This window comes from Gadus macrocephalus, chromosome 9, assembly GCF_031168955.1.
Source record: "Gadus macrocephalus chromosome 9, ASM3116895v1".
Lineage (NCBI taxonomy): Eukaryota > Metazoa > Chordata > Actinopteri > Gadiformes > Gadidae > Gadus > Gadus macrocephalus.
Window position 1 is genome coordinate 10,421,765 of NC_082390.1, and position 19,565 is coordinate 10,441,329.

Here is a 19,565-nt window from a genome sequence, read left to right on the forward strand (position 1 = left end):
ACCTTCGGAGCAGAGGACTCTTCTTCTGTCCCTAAATAACGGGACTAACGTGCCGCTGCTGCCCACGCCGGTTAAAGAAGGAAACGACTTTAAAAACCATCCTTAGACACCACTTTATTGAGATACAAACATGCCTGCTGAAGTTTGTTTTATTGTAGTTACATGTACGTCATATATACATATCCTCAAACATATTTACACAAAACATTAGACACCTGATTAGACAATTGTTATGGTAAAACTGACCCAATCCAACAGCATTGGTCGGCCAACTTTTATTGTAGTTACATGTACGTCATATATACATATCCTCCAAACATATTTACACAAAAGATTAGACACCTGATTAGACAATTGTTGGAGTGAAACGGACCCAATCCAACAACATTGGTCGGCCAACTTGTTTAAACAAAGCTAGCTTGTGGCGCTAGCGGCTAGCGGGGCTTCTTTGCGTCTACATCAGTCTTTCCCAGAGGCAGAGCAGCCTGTCCTTATGCCACGCTCCTCGGCCCCGCCCCTCAGCCAGCTCCTTCCTCTCCCGCTCCAGAATCGCCCGGTCCTGCTCCAGAACCGCCCGCTCCCGCTCCAGAACCGCCCGCTCCCGCTCCAGAACCGCCCGCTCCCGCTCCAGAACCCCGTGCTCGCAGTCTACCCCGGCCGTGTCCTTCTCCAGCACTGCACGCTGCGTCTCCACGGCGACCGCCTCACTGCGCAGCTCCTCCCTCTCTCGGTCCAGCTCCTCCCTCTCTCGGTCCAGCTCCTCCCTCTCCCGGTCCAGCTCCTCCCTCTCCAGCTGTCTGCCTGTCACCCCCCCCTCCCCCCCTCTCTCGGACCACTGTTGGCACTCCGCCATGACCAGGCGGGTGGGGCTTAGGGTAGACCCCTCCCCATTGGCAAGGTGGACGGGGCTTATGACTGACCCCTCTCCTTCCACAAAGGAAACGGAGCTCAAGACAGACCCCTCCCCCTCCACCAGGGGGGCGGGGCTTAGGACAGACTCCTCCCCCTCCACCAGGGGGGCTAGGCCGAGGACAGGCCCCTCCCACTGCCCCAAGCTTCCAGTCATGGCCCGGTCCATCAGGTCGAACCAGCGCCAGTAGCTCTCCTTGGAACAGAGCCCCGTGCCATCAGGGAGGTCAGCCTTCAGCAGCTGGAACCAACAACACCACCTTCTATCACAGTACCATCAACACACCACCTTCTATCACAGTACCATCAACACACCACCTTCTATCACAGTACCATCAACACACCACCTTCTATCACAGTACCATCAACACACCACCTTCTATCACAGTACCATCAACACACCACCTTCTATCACAGTACCATCAACACACCACCTTCTATCACAGTACCATCAACACACTCCCTTCTATCAGTTAACAACATCACCCAGTCACCCATAATGAGGCTCACCTTTATTCAGACCTTGGAGCTAATGTCTGAACACCTTTAACTCCACTCCAATCCAATTAGCATTTTGATGTTTGAGGAAACACAACGCTGTTGTAAGACCTTTAAAAAATTGTGCTGTGATAAGACCTTTAAAACATTGTGCTGTGATAAGACCTTAAAAATCATTGTGCTGTGATAAGACCTTTAAAACATTGTGCTGTGATAAGACCTTTAAAACATATTGCTGTTATGAGACCTTTAAAACATCATGCTGTCGATTTTTAAAACCCACCTTATACTTCATCTTTAAGTTTTCCCACTTCTTGGCAATCTGCTTCGGTGTCGTCTTCCCCTCGAGCCCCAGGTCTCTGATCAGGATCCTACAAACCCAGGGGAGACTAGTTATATCCTACACTAGACTCGTCAGGTCCTAACTAGACTAGTCAGGTCTACACAATGTGTGTTGTATCAAGGTGCTTAAACGTTGTTCATTAAGACATCAAACCCATTCTTCTAACCCCTTCTGACGCGTTCTCACCCCCACAGATGTTTTGCTCTTCCCTTGTGGAGCGTGAAGCGCTTGTCGTTCTGTGAACGAAACACGATGAGCCTCCGCGTCTGCTCCGGAGTCCCTGTCACACGACACATGTTACCGTCATATGAGAGTCCATGACAAATGTAACGGTCATATGTGAGTCCACATCACATCGAACGGTCATGGACGTCCAACATCACATGTAACGGTCATACAAGAGTTCACCTAACAAATAACGGTCAAATGAGAGTCCACATCACATGTAACGGTCATATGAGAGTCGACACATCACATGTAACGGTCATACAAGAGTCCACATCAAATGAAACGGTCATATGAGGGTCCTCATCACATGTAACGGTCATGAGGCCACACAGTGTTGCCAGATTGGGCGGGAAATATCACCGAATCTGGCAACACAGTCCAAACATCACATGTAACGTTACTATAAGTTATGGCCCGGAGTCGGACTCATCCCACGACGAGCTTCCATAGACACCGTGAAAGGTCAACCTTGTCAAAATGCTGTCGTTTTACTGAATTAAACTATGAAAATCCGACCGAGTGAAACATGTTTTATAAACGCGACGCCGGGTCGGAAATGTTTACATTTGGGAAGGTTCCGCGCGTCCATCTTTGAAACGACTCCGAAATGCATCGTGGGGGTGCTGTTTACCTCACGGAGGGCGGGTCCAGGAACAGACTGACGGACCCTTCTGATCGTACGTCTGCGGCGCCGCCATATTGGAGAGGTCAGGACGGGCCTGTGATCCATTCAATGCTCAACCGACTTCAATGAGTAATTTTTATTCAACGTCTTTTTTATATTATATGTAGGGCTTGCTCAAGGTGTTCAAAGAGATGCACTAATTAAATAGTGCTACCTAATTTATTGAATCTAAAATATTCATCATGCTTTTACATTACGCTCATGTAAATCGGTTGAAATGTGAGTAACGGAGTAACCGCAGCTTGCCTCTCCAAGAAGGCGTCGCCGTTGACGTATCGCAGCAGGTGATCGAAGGGGCAATGCAGCGTAAAGCCAGGAAGGGCGGGACGGCAGCGTCCCCTGGTGGGCCGACACGGGACTACTACAGACAGGACGGCCAGGACCACAGCGCACCCTTGAGGGCCGATACGGGACTACTACAGCCAGGACGGGCGGGACGACAGCGCCCCCTAGAGGGCCGACCCGGGACTACTAGTGCAGACATTGTCGAACTGGGAAACCACGTTCCTATAATAAACATCCATGTTCATTGTCTGTCTGTCTGTCTGTCTGTCTGTCTGTCTGTCTGCCTGTCTGTCTGTCTGTCTAGTCTGTCTGTCTGTCTGTCTGTCTGTCTGTCTGTCTGTCTGTCTGTCTGTCTGTCTGTCTGTCTGTCTGTCTGTCTGTCTGTCTGTCTGTCCGTCCGTGTCTGTCTTTATGTGTGTGTGTGTGTGTGTGTGTGTGTGTGTGTGTGTGTGTGTGTGTGTGTGTGTGTGTGTGTGTGTGTGTGTGTGTGTGTGTGTGTGTGTGTGTGTGTGTGCGTGTACGTGTCTGACTGTTTGTCAGCAGTACAACGCATCACGTGACGTCATCCCGTTCTTCCGCCCTCTAGCGGCCGTTGCGGTCCCTGCAGCCCCCGCTGGAGACGGGCTTCAGCGCCGTGTTGTCGGTCGGCGGGCGATCCTCTCGTGGATGCACGACCGCTCACCTCCTCGGCTGGACTGACCACCCCCGACCATCCTTTTTCAGGCTCCATTTGAATCATCAACCCCGACGGGATCGAGCCAAGCTACAGCAGCGCTTGACTATCACCGAAAAGGTGAGGAATGTTATCCTCGGTTAACGGTCAGGGTGTGTGAAGGTCTTTGTTGTTCTCCGTCAGATGTGATGGAGACCGAGAGACGCTGACCTAGAGGCGCTCAGCGGCCTGTTGGCGTTAGATGATCCGTCAAGAACATTACTTTCATCATTCATGGTCATTGATTTATTTATTTTCTCTAGTTGCACATCTAGTTTACATAAGGTATCCACTGAATAATCGGCAAAAAAAACCGGTTATTATCAACGGCTTTCGTCTTATTAACTGTATTATAAATATTCCCAAGCAACACACTAGCAGCGTAGGGGTAAATAATAATAATAATATTGATAATCATCTTCATAATTATTACTTAATTCTTATGTAGATAACTTATATAATTATGAATATTCCCCAGAAACAGTCTGGCTAGCGTAGTGCTACATAATAATAATAATAATAATAATAATAATTCTAATTATAATTGTCTTACTTATAATAAAGATGATTAGAACTATGAGTTCTGAATGTGTGCAGCATGCTGGCCAGGAAGGGCCTGCTCCCGGACGGCTTCCTGTTGACCAGATTGGCCGAGAACTCGGCCAAGCCCTGCCGTGCCCGGCCCCGCCCCCACCGCGCCCGCTTCATCACCAAGAACGGCTCCTGCAACGTGGCCCACAAGAACATCAGAGAGCAGGTAGGCTCCTGACCTCCACCTCCTGACCCTGAACCTAACCCCCCACTGACCCTAACTCTGACCCCTGACCCTGACCCTCCCTGACTCTAACTCTGACCCGTGAACCCCCCAACCCCAGACTCTAGAGACTAGTCTTGAGAGGCTGCAGGGTCCTGGTGGTCCAGACTCTAGAGACTAGTCTTGAGAGGCTGCAGGGTCCCGGTGGTCTGGACTCTAGAGACTAGTCTTGAGAGGCTGCAGGGTCCCGGTGGTCCGGACTCTAGAGACTAGTCTTGAGAGGCTGCAGGGTCCCGGTGGTCCGGACTCTAGAGACTAGTCTTGAGAGGCTGCAGGGTCCCGGGGGTCCGGACTCTAGAGACTAGTCTTGAGAGGCTGCAGGGTCCTGGTGGTCCGGACTCTAGAGACTAGTCTTGAGAGGCTGCAGGGTCCTGGGGGTCTAGGCCGGACTCTAAGGGAGGGACTAATGGACTTATGGACTGATGGACCTTCATCCGCTCAGGCCCGGCAACGGGCCAGTTGCCCCGGTAACGGGCCTCCAGCCTCACATCCTGCTCGGTATTTTATTGAGAAGGCACTTAATGTTCGCACTTATTGTATCTTGTACGTCCTGGTACTTAATGTATGCACTTATTGTGTGTTGTATGGCCTGGCACTTAAAATAGTACTTAGCATTGTGTAGTGTCTTATCCTAGCTATCTCTGTTGTATACAGGGAAAGGGTTAACCTTGATTGTTAGTGCTTGCCACCTGGTTCTATGAACATCCTTACTGTAGCGACAGAGATATATTGTTTCTCTTTCTTCTGACAAATGGACCTATGTGTGTGGCTTTGGATAAAAGCATCTGCTAAACGCCCTGAATGAAACTCACTTAAAGCCTTCTTACAAACAAACTCCTACGCATTATGTTTTATACATCGTGCATTATAGACTATGTATTAAACATTATCACATGGACCGTTTACAATATGGTAAACACAAGACTACCCCCCTATACACACTACTTAGTATCACACAATACATAGGGACAAAAAATATAATAATACAATAAAATACCATCTTATGGTGCGTGGAAAAACAACATGAGCGTCTAGGGTACCTTTACTGTGAAGCCCCCTTCCTGTTCATAAACATGAGCATCAGGGTACCTTTAATGTGAAGCCCTCTTATTGTTTTTGGGTTACCTTTATTGTGAAGCCCTCTTCCTGTTCAAAGGATACCTTTACTGTGAAGCCTTCTCCTCCTCCAGGGCCGCTTCCTGCAGGATGTTTTCACCACCATGGTGGACCTCAAGTGGCAGCACTCGCTGCTGGTCTTCACCTCCTCCTTCCTTTGCTCCTGGATGCTGTTCGCCATGGCCTGGTGGCTCCTGGCCTTTGCCCACGGAGACCTGGAGCCCGTCGGGCCCAACGGGGGGCCCCCCGCCGTGCCCTGTGTCACACAGATCCACTCCTTCACCTCCGCCTTCCTCTTCTCCATCGAGGTCCAGGTCAGAAGACCTACTTCCTGTCAGAGGATGTACTTCCTGTCAGAGGATCTACTTTCTGCTGTCATTAGCTGGCTATAGTACTTTAAGGAGCAGGTAGGGGTTAGACAGTACAGAGACAGGTCATTAAGGCGCAGGTAGGGGTTAGACAGTACAGAGACAGGTCATTAAGGCGCAGGTAGGGGTTAGACAGTACAGAGACAGGTCATTAAGGAGCAGGTAGGGGTTGGACAATGAGATAGTGTCTGGTTGGTCGGTAACCATCAGGTGAGTCTGGGTTACTAGGTAACCACCTTGTCCTGGTTACTAGGTAACCGTTCCATGGGTCTGGTTACTAGGTAACCTTTCCTTGTGTCTGGTTGCTAGGTTACCATTCCGTGTGTCTGGCTGCCATGTGACCTTCGCGTGTGTCCGGTTGCCAGGTTACCGTTGCGTGTGTCTGGTTGCCAGGTGACCGTTGCGTGTGTCTGGTTGCCAGGTGACCGTTGCGTGTGTCTGGTTGCCAGGTAACCATCGGGTTCGGGGGCCGCATGGTGACGGAGGAGTGCCCGCTGGCCATCACGGTGCTCATCGTGCAGAACATCCTGGGGCTGATCATCAACGCCGTGATGCTGGGCTGCGTCTTCATGAAGACGGCGCAGGCCAACCGCCGCGCAGAGACACTCATCTTCTCCCGCAACGCCGTCATCGCCCTGCGCAACGGCCGGCCCACCTTCATGTTCCGCCTGGGCGACCTCAGGAAGAGCATGATCATCTCCGCCACCGTGCAGCTGCAGGTCAACCCCCTGACCCAACACATGACCCTTGACCCCGACCCCTCATCCTTACATCTGACCCTAACCTTAACCCTAACCTTGACTTCTGATCCCAACACCTAAACCTGTCTTCTGACCCCCACACCTGACCCTAACCCCTGACCCCTAACCCCACCCCTCACCCTAACCCCTGACCTCTGACCCCTCCCCTCAGGTGGTCCGTAAGGCGGTGACGTCAGAGGGCGAGGTGATCCCGGTCAGCCAGATGGACATCCAGGTGGAGAACCCGCTGCACAGCAACGGGATCTTCCTTGTGTCGCCGCTGGTCATCAGCCACACCATCCAGCGCGGGAGCCCGCTCTACGAGCTCTCCGCCCAGTCGCTGGCCAGCGAGGACCTGGAGGTCATCGTCATCCTGGAAGGTCGGCCGCCTGATGTACCTCCCCTCATTAGGAATCTACAAATTAACCAATCTGAATCAGATATCTGTTGATCCATTGGTTCAGAATCTTCCCCCACCCACCCCTGCTCCTCTCCTCTCTCCACCCGAGAACGGAGGTGGGGGGCGGTGGGAGCAGGGCCTCAGCTGATTGGCCGCTGTGTGTGATTGACAGGCATGGTGGAGACCACGGCCTCACCTGATTGGCTGCTGTGTGCGATCGACAGGCGTGGTGGAGACCACGGCATCACCTGATTGGCCGCTGTGTATGATTGACAGGCGTGGTGGAGACCACGGCCTCACCTGATTGGCCGCTGTGTATGATTGACAGGTGTGGTGGAGACCACGGCCTCACCTGATTGGCCGCTGTGTGTGATCGACAGACCACTGTGTGTGATTGAGAGGCCACTGTCTGTGATCGACAGTCCACTGTGTGTGATTGACAGGCCGCTGTTTGTGATTGACAGGCGTGGTGGAGACCACAGGGATCACCATGCAGGCCCGCAGCTCGTACACGCCGGACGAGATCCTGTGGGGGCGGCGCTTCGTGTCCATCCTGTCGGAGGAGGACGGCCGCTACTGCGTCGACTACTCCAAGTTCGGCAACACGGTGCCGGTCCGCATGTCGTCGCTGAGCGCCCACGAGCTGGACGCCATGCGGGGGGGCCAGGAGCCTGGGGGCCCGGGGGCCGGGGGACAGACGCAAGGCTGGGGCCTGGTCCGGGCCGGCAGGGGGGGGTTCAGGAGGGGAGCGGGAGGGGGAGGGGAGCGCAGCTGCTACCCTAGCCCCGCCCCTCAGCCCTGGGATGGCCAATCGGAGAAAGGGGAGGAGGAGCCACCGGCGGTGGGGGCGGAGAGGAAAGGACAGAAGAAGACAGTCCAGCTGGAGGTGATTGGCCCTCAGGATGAGGAGCAGTGAGGGGGAGGTGTGGGAGGTGGAGACCAAAGGTTACCTGCTGCTAAGGTGTATTGCGATGTTTTATGATATTTTTAGATATATATCAAATCTATTTTTGTTACTGAGTTGCACCATTCTGGATATCACAGTTAATGGTTTAGATAAATCCTTAATAGTTTGGATATTTAGTGATTCATCATCATTTATAAACTCTTAATGTCATTATTATTGTTATGATTATTAAAAGTATTCCAGACCAATAACACTCACTTCAATCAAATGTCAGTTTGTGGAAACATTTAATGAATTGTGTTTTTCCAGTTATTTGATAAACATCTAAAAATAAACAGACTCAAAGCGCTTCCTGTTGCCTTTAGCGACGATACGAAGAGTCAACGAGTTACGGTCATGAACCGGGCCTTTCACAGCCAGCTCAGCCACACAGCCGTCAGGGAGCCAATCAGAGCCAGCGCTGGCGTTGCCATGGAGACGGGTGTGGCGGCGTTGCACAGGTTGCTGCTGCAGCACCTGTAGGTGAAGCCGGAGAGGGCGGGAAACATCTGGGAGAGGCGCGAGTTGTCACAGTCGGTGTAGCGCAGACAGCGCCGCACCGTCTTACCCCCTGGCAGACAGACAGGGAGACGGGCAGACAGACAGGAAGACAGGGAGACGGGCAGACAGACAGGAAGACAGGGAGACGGGCAGACAGACAGACAGACAGGGAGACGGGCAGACAGACAGGAAGACAGGGAGAGAGCCAGACGGCAGGAAGACAGGGAGACGGGCAGACAGACAGGAAGACAGGGAGAGAGCCAGACAGACAGACAGACAGACAGGGAGACGGGCAGACAGACAGGAAGACAGGGAGAGAGCCAGACGGCAGGCAGGCAGGCAGGCAGGCAGACAGACAGACAGACAGACAGACAGACAGACAGACAGACAGAAAGATTATCACACTACTGTAGAAAACGATTATTGCATTTGTTTGCAAAACAAAATTATGTAATCTGTAGTTCATATTTATTAAACAAGACATGTAATCTATGGTTTAACACGACATTATGTTATCTATGGTTTATATTATATCAACAATTATGTTATCTAAGGTTTAAAATAAATAAAACATTATTAATCTATTTTTTGTATTATATAAAACACAACATGATGATATGTACAATTTATATTACATAAAATAAAACATTCTGTAATCTATGTTTTACATTATATAAAACACCAGATTATGTAATTAGCCAGAAATCAACACAAGTAAGTATATCAACCTGTTTAGTAACAGTATATTACCATGAGTTATTATATTAACGTGATTTAGTAATTTGTATATAAATTCCACTTGTTTTATAGTACATGAACATATATAATGTTTATATAGAGATGTCGGGGGAGGGGTACATTATGTTAATATAGAGTTATAGGGGTCGGGTATATTATGTTAAAATAGAGTTGAAGGGTGCGGGACAATTATGTTAATATAGTTTTAGGGGGCGGCTACATTATAGTTTTATGGGGCTGGTACATTATGTTAAATTAGAGTTGAGGGGGCGGCTACATAATGTTATTATAGTTTTATGGGGCGGGTACATTGTGTTTATTTAGAGTTGTGGGGGGGGGGGCGTACATTATGTTACCATAGAGTTGTAGAGGTCGGGTACATAATGTTAAAATAGAGCTGTAAGGGGCGGGGCTACGGACCTCTCTCACTCAGCGACACGCAGGCGTCCTCGTACGTGCACTCCTGGACGTTCTCACAGCGACCCGTGTAGTCAGAACACTTGTAGCACCGCAGCGCTGCGCCTGCACACACACACACACACACACACACACACACACACACACACACACACACACACACACACACACACACACACACACACACACACACACACGCACGCACGGGCACGCACACACACACACACACACACACACACACACACACAGACAGACAGACAGACAGACAGACAGATAGACACACACACACGATTAATTTATTTGGAGTGACCAATACTACACCATAGCATCCAACATTTTTATAAAGAGCCTATTATGTCTCACACAACACAATCACTGTGCAAGTATTTACAGCCAAGTGAAACAGTAGATACATATAGTTATATAAAGGGTACAGATGAAAGCGCCTTCTTCATATATGCAGACTGCCTATGATTGCTGACACAGAGCAGTATTTGGCTATTTGCTTAAAGTTCTTATTTAGTCCAGCAATTTGCAATTTACACACACACACACACACACGCTTACTGGGTCCAACTAGACTATAAAGGACTAACTAGGCTTAAATGGACTAACAAGACTATAGAGGACTAACTAGACTAAAGTACTAACTAGACTATAGAGGACCAAGTAGACTATAGGGACTAACTAGACTACAGGACTAACTAGGCTAAAGGACTGACTAGACTAAAGGACTAACTAGGCTAAAGGACTAACTAGACCAGCAGACTGAGTAGACTCCCTCACCTCGGTCCGGCAATCCGAAGCCCAGCAGAAGAAGACAGAACCAGCCTTTCATCCTCACACCTGGTCCTCAGACACGACGAGAAGGTAAAGAGGAGGAGGAGGAGAGGAGGAGGAGGTCAACGGAGGAGAAGCTAGAGAGCAGAGCAGCAGACTCCCGGAGACGCGGAGGCAGCAGACAGACTCTCCTCGTCCAGACAGACCAGCTCAGAGTCACAGCAGCTCTTTGTCCACACGTCCACAAAGGCCCTTTCTCCTGCCTCCTCCTCGGTCACACATCTGGAACAATCCCTGGCACCGCTCCTCAGACCGCACCTCCTCCTCTGCAGCGCTCATCTTCATCCTATTGCGCATCCTCATCCTCACAATATACCTCCTCCTCCCCCATCACCTCCTATGGTCACCAGTAACACCAGTAACACCAGTAACACCTCCACCCCCAGCAGCACCTCCTCCTCACCCCTCTCCCCCAGGCTGCTCCTCCCCCCTAAGGACAGTGGTGGCAGTGTGGGCCGCGCCGGGCACCGGCTGGCACCACCGCCTCCAGCCCCCTGGGGATAGAGCCCTCTGTGTGCGCTGGCCACAACACCCTCTATGAAGACATGACCGGCCCCCTACACCCTCTATGAAGACATGACCGGCCCCCTACACCCTCTATGAAGACATGACCGGCCCCCTACACCCTCTATGAAGACATGACCGGCCCCCAACACCCTCTATGAAGACATGACCGGCCCCCAACACCCTCTATGAAGACATGACCGGCCCCCTACACCCTCTATGAAGACATGACCGGCCCCCAACACCCTCTATGAAGACATGACCGGCCCCCTACACCCTCTATGAAGACATGACCGGCCCCCTACACCCTCTATGAAGACATGACCGGCCCCCTACACCCTCTATGAAGACATGACCGGCCCCCTACACCCTCTATGAAGACATGACCGGCCCCCTACACCCTCTATGAAGACATGACCGGCCCCCAACACCCTCTATGAAGACATGACCGGCCCCCTACACCCTCTATGAAGACATGACCGGCCCCCTACACCCTCTATGAAGACATGACCGGCCCCCTACACCCTCTATGAAGACATGACCGGCCCCCTACACCCTCTATGAAGACATGACCGGCCCCCAACACCCTCTATGAAGACATGACCGGCCCCCTACACCCTCTATGAAGACATGACCGGCCCCCAACACCCTCTATGAAGACATGACCGGCCCCCTACACCCTCTATGAAGACATGACCGGCCCCCTACACCCTCTATGAAGACATGACCGGCCCCCAACACCCTCTATGAAGACATGACCGGCCCCCAACACCCTCTATGAAGACATGACCGGCCCCCTACACCCTCTATGAAGACATGACCGGCCCCCTACACCCTCTATGAAGACATGACCGGCCCCCTACACCCTCTATGAAGACATGACCGGCCCCCAACACCCTCTATGAAGACATGACCGGCCCCCAACACCCTCTATGAAGACATGACCGGCCCCCTACACCCTCTATGAAGACATGACCGGCCCCCTACACCCTCTATGAAGACATGACCGGCCCCCAACACCCTCTATGAAGACATGACCGGCCCCCTACACCCTCTATGAAGACATGACCGGCCCCCTACACCCTCTATGAAGACATGACCGGCCCCCAACACCCTCTATGAAGACATGACCGGCCCCCTACACCCTCTATGAAGACATGACCGGCCCCCTACACCCTCTATGAAGACATGACCGGCCCCCTACACCCTCTATGAAGACATGACCGGCCCCCAACACCCTCTATGAAGACATGACCGGCCCCCAACACCCTCTATGAAGACATGACCGGCCCCCAACACCCTCTATGAAGACATGACCGGCCCCCTACACCCTCTATGAAGACATGACCGGCCCCCAACACCCTCTATGAAGACATGACCGGCCCCCAACACCCTCTATGAAGACATGACCGGCCCCCTACACCCTCTATGAAGACATGACCGGCCCCCAACACCCTCTATGAAGACATGACCGGCCCCCTACACCCTCTATGAAGACATGAGATGGACCCCAACACCCTCTATGAAGACATGAGATGGACCAACCATGCCTAGTTTATATAATATGAAGGTATAGTGTTCGCATCACCTAAACACTTGATACTTATTGGAAGGAAACTATTATCCATAATCAACATGCTGCTTAAATTAAATGTGTGGCAATAAGTAACAATTATATTACTTATATTATATTTTCTCTTCAGTAGCTCAGCAAATTGTGAAAGTAAAACGTAAAGATTTAGAGCTTATTGTACCACCAGAATATTTCCTCAGTGTGAAGCCCTTAGTTAAGGAGATACAAACGTTGGACCATCATAGCTTCAGCTCCTTTATTACCTTGTGTACAAACATTCCTTGTGTGCACATTCTCTGATTGTTCCCGTACAACATTCATTATTTCACACGTTTCTTGTACATTCAGATGGAATAAAACGTGTTGAATAGGGGAAAGGTCAGGTATCAGGGTGAAAGGTCAGGTATCTGGGTGAAAGGTCAGGTATCAGGGTCAGAGGTCAGTTTTCAGTGTCAAAGGTCAGGTATCAGGGTAAAAGGTCAGGTATCATGGTGGAAGGTCAGGTATCAGGGTCAAAGGTCAGGATTCAGGGTCAAAGGTCAGGTATCAGGGTCCAAGTTCAGGTATCGGGCAAGATGTCTGTATTAGCGTCGCTGGACTCATGTTGAGATTTCGATATCCTGTTTATGATCTCAGCTGAGAGCAAGGAGGAGCTCCCAGACTTCTCCTCGAACCAGGAGTCCAGAGCTCGCTTCCCGTCAAAGCTGGCGATGGGCGGCCCGTTGATGGCCAGGGTGAGCAGGTCGTTCATCGGGTCCAGACCCAGCCTGGAGCGGCTGTTCTGGTACATCTTCTGCAAGGAGCCTCTGCCTCTCTCACAGCAGACGGTGGACGTGGGCAGCACCTGCACCAGCTGGGCGACCCGACACAAAAGAGGAAAGCGTTGTCTGTGCTTGCAGAGGTGACCTAGAAGCTCTTTGGAGCCGATGCTGCAGAAGTCGGCTTTCAGACTTCTCCACTCCACCAGCAGGTTGCCCTGGGCCTCTGACCTTGCCTGGCCCTCACATGGGACCGATGGAATGGACTCCAGATGGTTGAATATCAAAAGGATCTCCTCATCCCCGTATGAGTGCAGGTCCTCGGTGGTCCGGGGCCAGGAGGAGAAGTCCAGCACCCGGCAGGCTCTGGCCAGAGGACTGCTCAGGGGGTCCAGTCTCTGGGACAAGATGCCCTGGCTCCTCCGGCAGATCTTCTCTCGAATGGCCTGGAACTTGGACTCTGCGACACACAGGTTCTTCAGAGCGACGCCGTTGAAACTTTCACGGAAGTTCTCTTCAAACTCCTGCAGGTACTCCCCAGGACGATCCACAAGCTGCCCGATCTCCACCATCGACTCCTCGATCCGGTCGTTCACCTGCGATACCAGGAGGTAGTCGCCCTGGAAGGTAAACGCCAAACGAGACAGAACAGCGATGACGTCCAGGAGGAAATAGATGAGCTTTACCGACTGGTAGTCCAGCAGGAAGTGGAGGAGTGTGAGGGCGACGGCGGCGGCGGCCGCCGCCTTCTGCGTCTGGCGGCTGACATCCTTCAGATGACCCACCACCTCCAGGTAGTCCTTGATGAGGGCGTTGAGGACGTTCGGCTCCCCGATGATCCAACGAACGGCTCGGATGTCTCCGAGGAACTCCATCTCCTCCGACAGCGTGGGCGCGGTCAGGCGGAGCTCGGCCATCATACGAGGGGAGTAGCGGTAGAAACCCAGGAGCTGCTTCAGGTTGTTCTCCAAGTCCTCCAGGCAGGACAGCTCCTTGCCACTGATGACATCCAACACCTCCAGATGAGGCCGGTGGATCACGACGGGAAGGGAGAGGAGCCAGGGGAGAACCCTCTGCAGGGCGACAAACATACTGCCTCGCATGCCTGTTGACATGGGGGCACCGTCCATCCCCACGCCAACCACCAGCAAGTCCTGGAACCGAAGGCCAAAGACACAGAACGCCCGCTCGATGGCTTGGAGATAGCCATCGGCGCTGGCCTGGCTCAGCTTCTGCAGCGAGAGGAACTCTGTGTTGGGGGAACCGTCGTTCGTAGTGAACTGGACGTAGAAGGCCACCGTGTCTGGAAACAGGTCCTCATTCTGACAGTCCATGAGGACGCTGAGGAACGGAGACAAACGCATCTTCTCTGCGAGGTCTTCCCTCAAGGTGCGGGCGATGTGATGAACGAGGATCTGGCAATCTCCTTCGTTGAGGTACTGCTCCACCACCTTCAGCTCACACCTCCTCAGCAGCTCCGCCAGCGGCCGGAGGTCCGAGAAGGGCCGGCCCTCCACGGCCAGGTGGTAGGCGGCGTTGAAGAGCACCGTCATGCTCCTGCACATCTCCTCCGTCTTCTCGGGGTGCATGCGCAGCTTGTACAGCTGCAGACACTTCTTGTGCAGGTTGCTCTGGCTGTGCAGCTTGATGGTGTGGATCTTGAACTGCTTGGAGCCCATGATGAAGGCCGACGTGCGCGCCGACTGCACCGTGTACTGCCGGCACACGTGGCACCACATCTCGTTGAGCGCCGGCGAGTAGCGCAGGAACCAGAACTTCCTCAGCCACTCCTGCTTGAAGCGGCGGGTGCGGCGGTGCGGCAGTTTGGACGAGTCACCGGCTGAGATGAGCGGGTCGGCGTTGAAGGACTCGTCAGCTGAGTCGAGGTCCTGGTCCTCTTCGTCCAGGACCATCTGGGGGGGGGTCAGCGGGTCCATGTCTAGACGCCATGAGGGGAAAGGTCAGCTAGTTATCCAATGCTACACGCTTATAGTTAGACACACACTAGATAGTTAAAGTTAACTAGTGCCCCTTTTCCAACGACAGTACCAGCTCAACTCGCCTCGACCTGCTTTTTTTCTGCGTTTCGATCTGCAAAATGAGGTACCTGGTACTTTTTAGTCTCACCTCCGTCGAGGTTCCAAGAGAGCTGATCCTATACTTTTGTGTGACGTAAACAGGCTGCTGGCCACTGATTGGCCAGAGAGTGACGTGGTTAAGTACATCACTGCAAATTCGCAGATGCGTGCTATGACGACCCGCCCACGTTGAAGAGGTACTTTATAGATGGAAACACAACGTGCCTGGAAAAAATTGAAGTCGTGGCACGCCAAGTCGTGACAGGTTGAGCTGGTACTGCTGGTGGAACGGGGGCTTAGCTAGTGTTGACCATAGGGTTAGATTAATGGGTTAGGGTAAGATAAATGGGTTAGGGTTAGATGAATGGGTGAGGGTAAGGTTTATATGAATGGGTGAGGGTAAGGTTTAGATGAATGGGTGAGGGTAAGGGTTAGATGAATGGGTGAGGGTAAGGGTTAGATGAATGGCTGAGGGTAATGTTTGGATGAATGGGTGAGGGTAAGGGTTAGATGAATGGGTGAGGTTAAGGGTTAGATGAATGGGTGAGGGTAAGGGTTAGATGAATGGGTGAGGGTAAGGGTTAGATTAATGGGTGAGGGTAAGGGTTAGATGAATGGGTGAGGTTAAGGGTTAGATGAATGGGTGAGGGTAAGGGTTAGATTAATGGGTGAGGGTAAGGGTTAGATGAATGGGTGAGGGTAAGGGTTAGATGAATGGGTAAGGGTAAGGTTTGGATGAATGGGTGAGGGTAAGGGTAAGATGAATGAGGTTCTAGATGGTCTAGAAGATGTTCCAGAAGATCATGACTAACCACGGAGGTCTTCTATTGGTCCTTGCTCCGGGTTCGGGGGCGTAGCTGGGTCCATCTCCTTCCCTCTTAGCAGGTGAAGCTCTGCCTCCAGCTGGAAGATTCTCAGCCTCAGTTTGATGCAGTTGGGACACGAAGAGGTGGAGGACTCCTCCTGCTCCTCCTCCTCCTCCACCTTCACCGGTCGCAGGGCCTCTGCAGACAGACGCCTTCTCTTGCCCAGTCGGCTGGGCGGAGGACCTGAGAGAGGCTTGAGGCCGGGTTGGCTCTCCAGAAAGGCCTGGACTCTTCTGGAGGCGGAGTCAGTCTCCGTCCTGTCAGCAGCAGGAGGAGCCTCCCCGTCGGGGCCCCGCCAACACTGCAGACCCCCCCGTCTCCAGTCAGACCCTGGAACAGAGCAGCAGGTCTGAGGGAAACACCTGGTCCAGCAGGTAGCCTTGGAACAACAACGGTAACCTGGGTAACAACACCCGAAACCTGGGTAACAACACTGGTAACCTCTTTATCAACACCCGTCCCCTTTAATGAGATGCAGGATCAGGTCCTGGTGGTTAAGGAGCAGGTGGGGGATCAGCCTCCTGCTCTAGGAGGTCTACAGGGCGGGATGGAACCCAGAACCTTTCCATCTCTCCCTGCTGTCCTCCCACACACCGACCAACCAGGGGCAGCCGCACACCCCGCAGGGCTCACCTGGGTGGAGGCTGCAGTCGATGCTCTGCTCTGATAGGCTGTGCAGGCGTGTGATGTAGTCGTCTCCGTACCACACCCGCAGCCGGTTGCCAGGCAACAGTGGCCGGCTGGCGCTGAAGTACAGCTGCCCCCCGCGCTGGAACGCTGTCAGGTTCCGCTCCGTGTTCTCCGACGAGATTCGCACGTACCTGTCGGAGGAACAAACGTTCTAAGGTTCCTGAGAGAGGAACGCATGTTATAAACTCCCAGCCCAGGGTCTGCTCTAACCCCTCTGGGAGAGAACTCCTGTCCCCCTGGTTACTGGTTCTCCTGGTTCTCCTTGTTATAAGCTGAATACCTCATCCAGTTGGCTTTGGTTTCGTCGCTCCCATCAATGGAGTGATAAGAGTTGTTGACATCAACGATCTGTAGAGAACAACACAAGGCATGGTGAATCATGTTGTCATTATTACACTCGATATATTAATAGATCATTCTTTAAATATCTACACATTAATCTGATGCTAGAATCCAAAGCAGTTTACAAGATTCAGGACGGGCAGGAATGACTTTACGATCGCTTTGAATCACGTTGGACAAAGAGTCAACTAACGCACCCAACTGAGAGGTCAACTAACCCTACCAACTGAGTAATAATAATAATCCTAAGTATCGACCACATTTACATTTAGGGTGTTTAGCAGATGCTTTTATCCAAAGCGACTTACATAAGTCTATTTATCATAAGAAAGAGAAACAACAATATATCGCTGTCAGTACAGAAAGGATGTTCATAGAAACAAGTGGCAAGCACTAACAATCACTAGGCTAACCCATTCCCCGAATACAACAGAGATAGCTAGGATAAGACACTTCCCAATGCCAAGTACAATTTTTGTGTGCCAGGACGAACAACACACAATAAGTGCGTAGATTAAGCACCAGGACATACGACATACAGTAAGTGTGACAGTAGCAGGCTAACAACGATCCTGGGTACTCACGATCCAGGAGTGTGCGGTGGAGCGGTCCCTGGGGACCAGCTCTCCCTCGTAGGGCCCGAACACGGCCCCCTGGGGGATGCTCTGGGCCCCGCAGCGCACCTCCACCTGACCCCCCTCCGACCCCACCCGCAGGCCAGGGGGGGCGGAGCGCAGTGCCCGGCCGGCGCGGCCCGGGGGGGCGGGGCTGTCCTGGATCAGGAGCGGAGGCCCGTGGGCGGGGCACCGTGATAGGAAGGGCTGCTGGCACTGCGGGCAGACTGGGAGCAGTGGGGGGTCTGACTCAGTCAACGGGGCCGGTATCAGGGGGTCCCGGCAGAACCTCCTCCGGAGATATCAATCTGGTGTTCTGATTGGCAGACGCACTTTGCGTGAATAATCAAAAATCTTCTGCCTAATTGCTTCTGGTTTAGAATTCCAAAAGGAGGTTTTTAACAGGAGCTTGAAGCTGCCTGTTGTTATGTTATGTCCACCTACATGTGTGCTGGATAGATCAGTCTACCAGCCTACCCAGTGGACTGTAGCAAACTTTGCTTATCTATCCGTCACACATCTAGGTGGACACGCCCACCTGTGATGTCATAAGGGGCTGATTTCCAAAACGGCTTGTAAGGCTAATCACACCACACCTGGTGGCATGCCATGGGACCTTTAATACAAGTACTCACATATGAGTCATGACCAAATGAAAATGTTCTGAAAGATAAGTTAAATCTTACCCCAGAAGTCCGGGTCGCTCATAGAGACGCCATCTTGGTCTGAGGGTGCTCGTCTGAGGGAGCGGAGGGGGCTTGGTCTAAGGAGGCTTGGTCCAGAGATAACGCTGCCAGCACAAAATATTCTACTGAATCTCTGCAACATTCATTTTAATATAGAACATTCCTACAACCACGTGACCAAGGGGGAGTGTCCTGATACACCTGGTCATACATGTGACCAAGGGGGCATGTCCTGATACACCTGGTCATACATGTGACCAAGGAGGTGTGTCCTGAAACGGACCCTTTCAGAAATGGTTCTCATATAAATCCAAACTACGACTGCAACGTACCGTCAGCGTTAGACGAACTGATACACGTGATGGTCGCCCGCCCCCCCTGTAATATTGGCCACAGTTAGACTATAAAGGACTGAGGTTATGAACACATGTTTACATGATGTCCGATTTCAAACAGATATCCCATTTAGGTGACGTCGCTGGCCGCAGAGTCGTGAGAATCCGAGGACGTCCCGGCTGATGTGGTTCGAGTCAATATATGGTTTAGGGTCGCGATGTTCCTGTGGTTTGGTTCGGGATACGGTTTAGGGTCGCCTCGATGTGCCTGTGGTTTGGGTCGGGATATGGTTTAGGGTCGCGATGTGCCTGTGGTTTTGGTCTATGCGTATCCACGATGTGCCACATTGGCGGGCGAAACTCACCTATAACAACGCAGCGGGGTCGCGACCCCGCAGCATCCCCGCTCCTCCGGAAGCAACCACCCTTCCTTGGCTTCGACCCGAAGCGGGCAACGGGGATTCCCGGATTAAAACACTGCAATGACTCGGTTGCCTTCCCGATCTTTGACCACCATTTTCCACAGGAAATGACATGGAAAAACGGAAGAAAGAGATCCGTGTGTGTAAAGTGTATGTG

The 19,565-nt window shown here is 52.1% G+C and overlaps 4 protein-coding genes across 5 annotated transcripts; 1 reads left to right on the forward strand and 3 right to left on the reverse strand.

The window, feature by feature from the left end:
* Nucleotides 1-88: 88 nt before the first annotated feature.
* Nucleotides 89-2,626, reverse strand: LOC132464355 (uncharacterized). Its single transcript, XM_060060687.1, has 4 exons — nt 2,543-2,626; nt 1,937-2,030; nt 1,691-1,778; nt 89-1,150 (listed from the first exon to the last, which is right to left on the reverse strand). Exons 1-4 carry the CDS (start codon nt 2,589-2,591, stop codon nt 455-457), a joined length of 927 nt encoding a protein of 308 aa, XP_059916670.1. The 5' UTR covers nt 2,592-2,626; the 3' UTR covers nt 89-454.
* Nucleotides 2,627-3,271: 645 nt separating this feature from the next.
* kcnj11l (potassium inwardly rectifying channel subfamily J member 11, like) lies at nt 3,272-8,278 on the forward strand. Its single transcript, XM_060060685.1, has 6 exons — nt 3,272-3,741; nt 4,258-4,417; nt 5,665-5,904; nt 6,408-6,677; nt 6,871-7,078; nt 7,563-8,278. The coding sequence occupies exons 2-6, from the start codon at nt 4,259-4,261 to the stop codon at nt 8,012-8,014; spliced, it is 1,329 nt and encodes a 442-aa protein (XP_059916668.1). The 5' UTR covers nt 3,272-3,741; nt 4,258; the 3' UTR covers nt 8,015-8,278.
* LOC132464357 (CD59 glycoprotein-like) lies at nt 8,276-10,892 on the reverse strand. The gene is made up of 3 exons (XM_060060688.1): nt 10,487-10,892; nt 9,704-9,805; nt 8,276-8,615 (listed from the first exon to the last, which is right to left on the reverse strand). The coding sequence occupies exons 1-3, from the start codon at nt 10,536-10,538 to the stop codon at nt 8,416-8,418; spliced, it is 354 nt and encodes a 117-aa protein (XP_059916671.1). The 5' UTR covers nt 10,539-10,892; the 3' UTR covers nt 8,276-8,415.
* Nucleotides 10,893-12,853: 1,961 nt separating this feature from the next.
* On the reverse strand, nt 12,854-19,524 carry prdm11 (PR domain containing 11). 2 transcript variants are annotated; one of them, XM_060060681.1, is made up of 7 exons: nt 19,352-19,524; nt 18,652-18,755; nt 17,936-18,192; nt 17,290-17,357; nt 16,953-17,140; nt 16,266-16,649; nt 12,854-15,314 (listed from the first exon to the last, which is right to left on the reverse strand). In XM_060060681.1, the coding sequence occupies exons 2-7, from the start codon at nt 18,671-18,673 to the stop codon at nt 13,177-13,179; spliced, it is 3,057 nt and encodes a 1,018-aa protein (XP_059916664.1). In that variant the 5' UTR covers nt 18,674-18,755; nt 19,352-19,524; the 3' UTR covers nt 12,854-13,176. The 2 variants fall into 2 exon arrangements, with proteins under 2 accessions (XP_059916664.1, XP_059916665.1); XM_060060682.1 differs by lacking the exon at nt 19,352-19,524 and adding an exon at nt 18,984-19,305.
* Nucleotides 19,525-19,565: the final 41 nt, after the last annotated feature.

Coding starts and splice junctions, on each gene's coding strand:
- LOC132464357 (XM_060060688.1), bottom strand. CDS start 10,538: ATGAAAGGCTGGTTCTGTCTTCTTCTGCTGGGCTTCGGATTGCCGGAC. Junction 9,806..10,486: donor CTTCGGATTGCCGGACCGAG/GTGAGGGAGTCT, acceptor GTGTGTGTGCAG/GCGCAGCGCTGCGGTGCTAC. Junction 8,616..9,703: donor CGTGTCGCTGAGTGAGAGAG/GTCCGTAGCCCC, acceptor TCTGTCTGCCAG/GGGGTAAGACGGTGCGGCGC.
- kcnj11l (XM_060060685.1), top strand. CDS start 4,259: ATGCTGGCCAGGAAGGGCCTGCTCCCGGACGGCTTCCTGTTGACCAGA. Junction 6,678..6,870: donor CCGCCACCGTGCAGCTGCAG/GTCAACCCCCTG, acceptor CCCTCCCCTCAG/GTGGTCCGTAAGGCGGTGAC. Junction 7,079..7,562: donor GGTCATCGTCATCCTGGAAG/GTCGGCCGCCTG, acceptor TGTGATTGACAG/GCGTGGTGGAGACCACAGGG.
- LOC132464355 (XM_060060687.1), bottom strand. CDS start 2,591: ATGCATTTCGGAGTCGTTTCAAAGATGGACGCGCGGAACCTTCCCAAA. Junction 2,031..2,542: donor CGCGCGGAACCTTCCCAAAT/GTAAACATTTCC, acceptor GTCGTGTGACAG/GGACTCCGGAGCAGACGCGG. Junction 1,779..1,936: donor AGAGCAAAACATCTGTGGGG/GTGAGAACGCGT, acceptor CTGGGTTTGTAG/GATCCTGATCAGAGACCTGG.
- prdm11 (XM_060060681.1), bottom strand. CDS start 18,673: ATGAGCGACCCGGACTTCTGGG. Junction 18,193..18,651: donor GAGCGACCCGGACTTCTGGG/GTAAGATTTAAC, acceptor CACTGCTCCCAG/TCTGCCCGCAGTGCCAGCAG. Junction 17,141..17,289: donor ACCAAAGCCAACTGGATGAG/GTATTCAGCTTA, acceptor TTCCTCCGACAG/GTACGTGCGAATCTCGTCGG.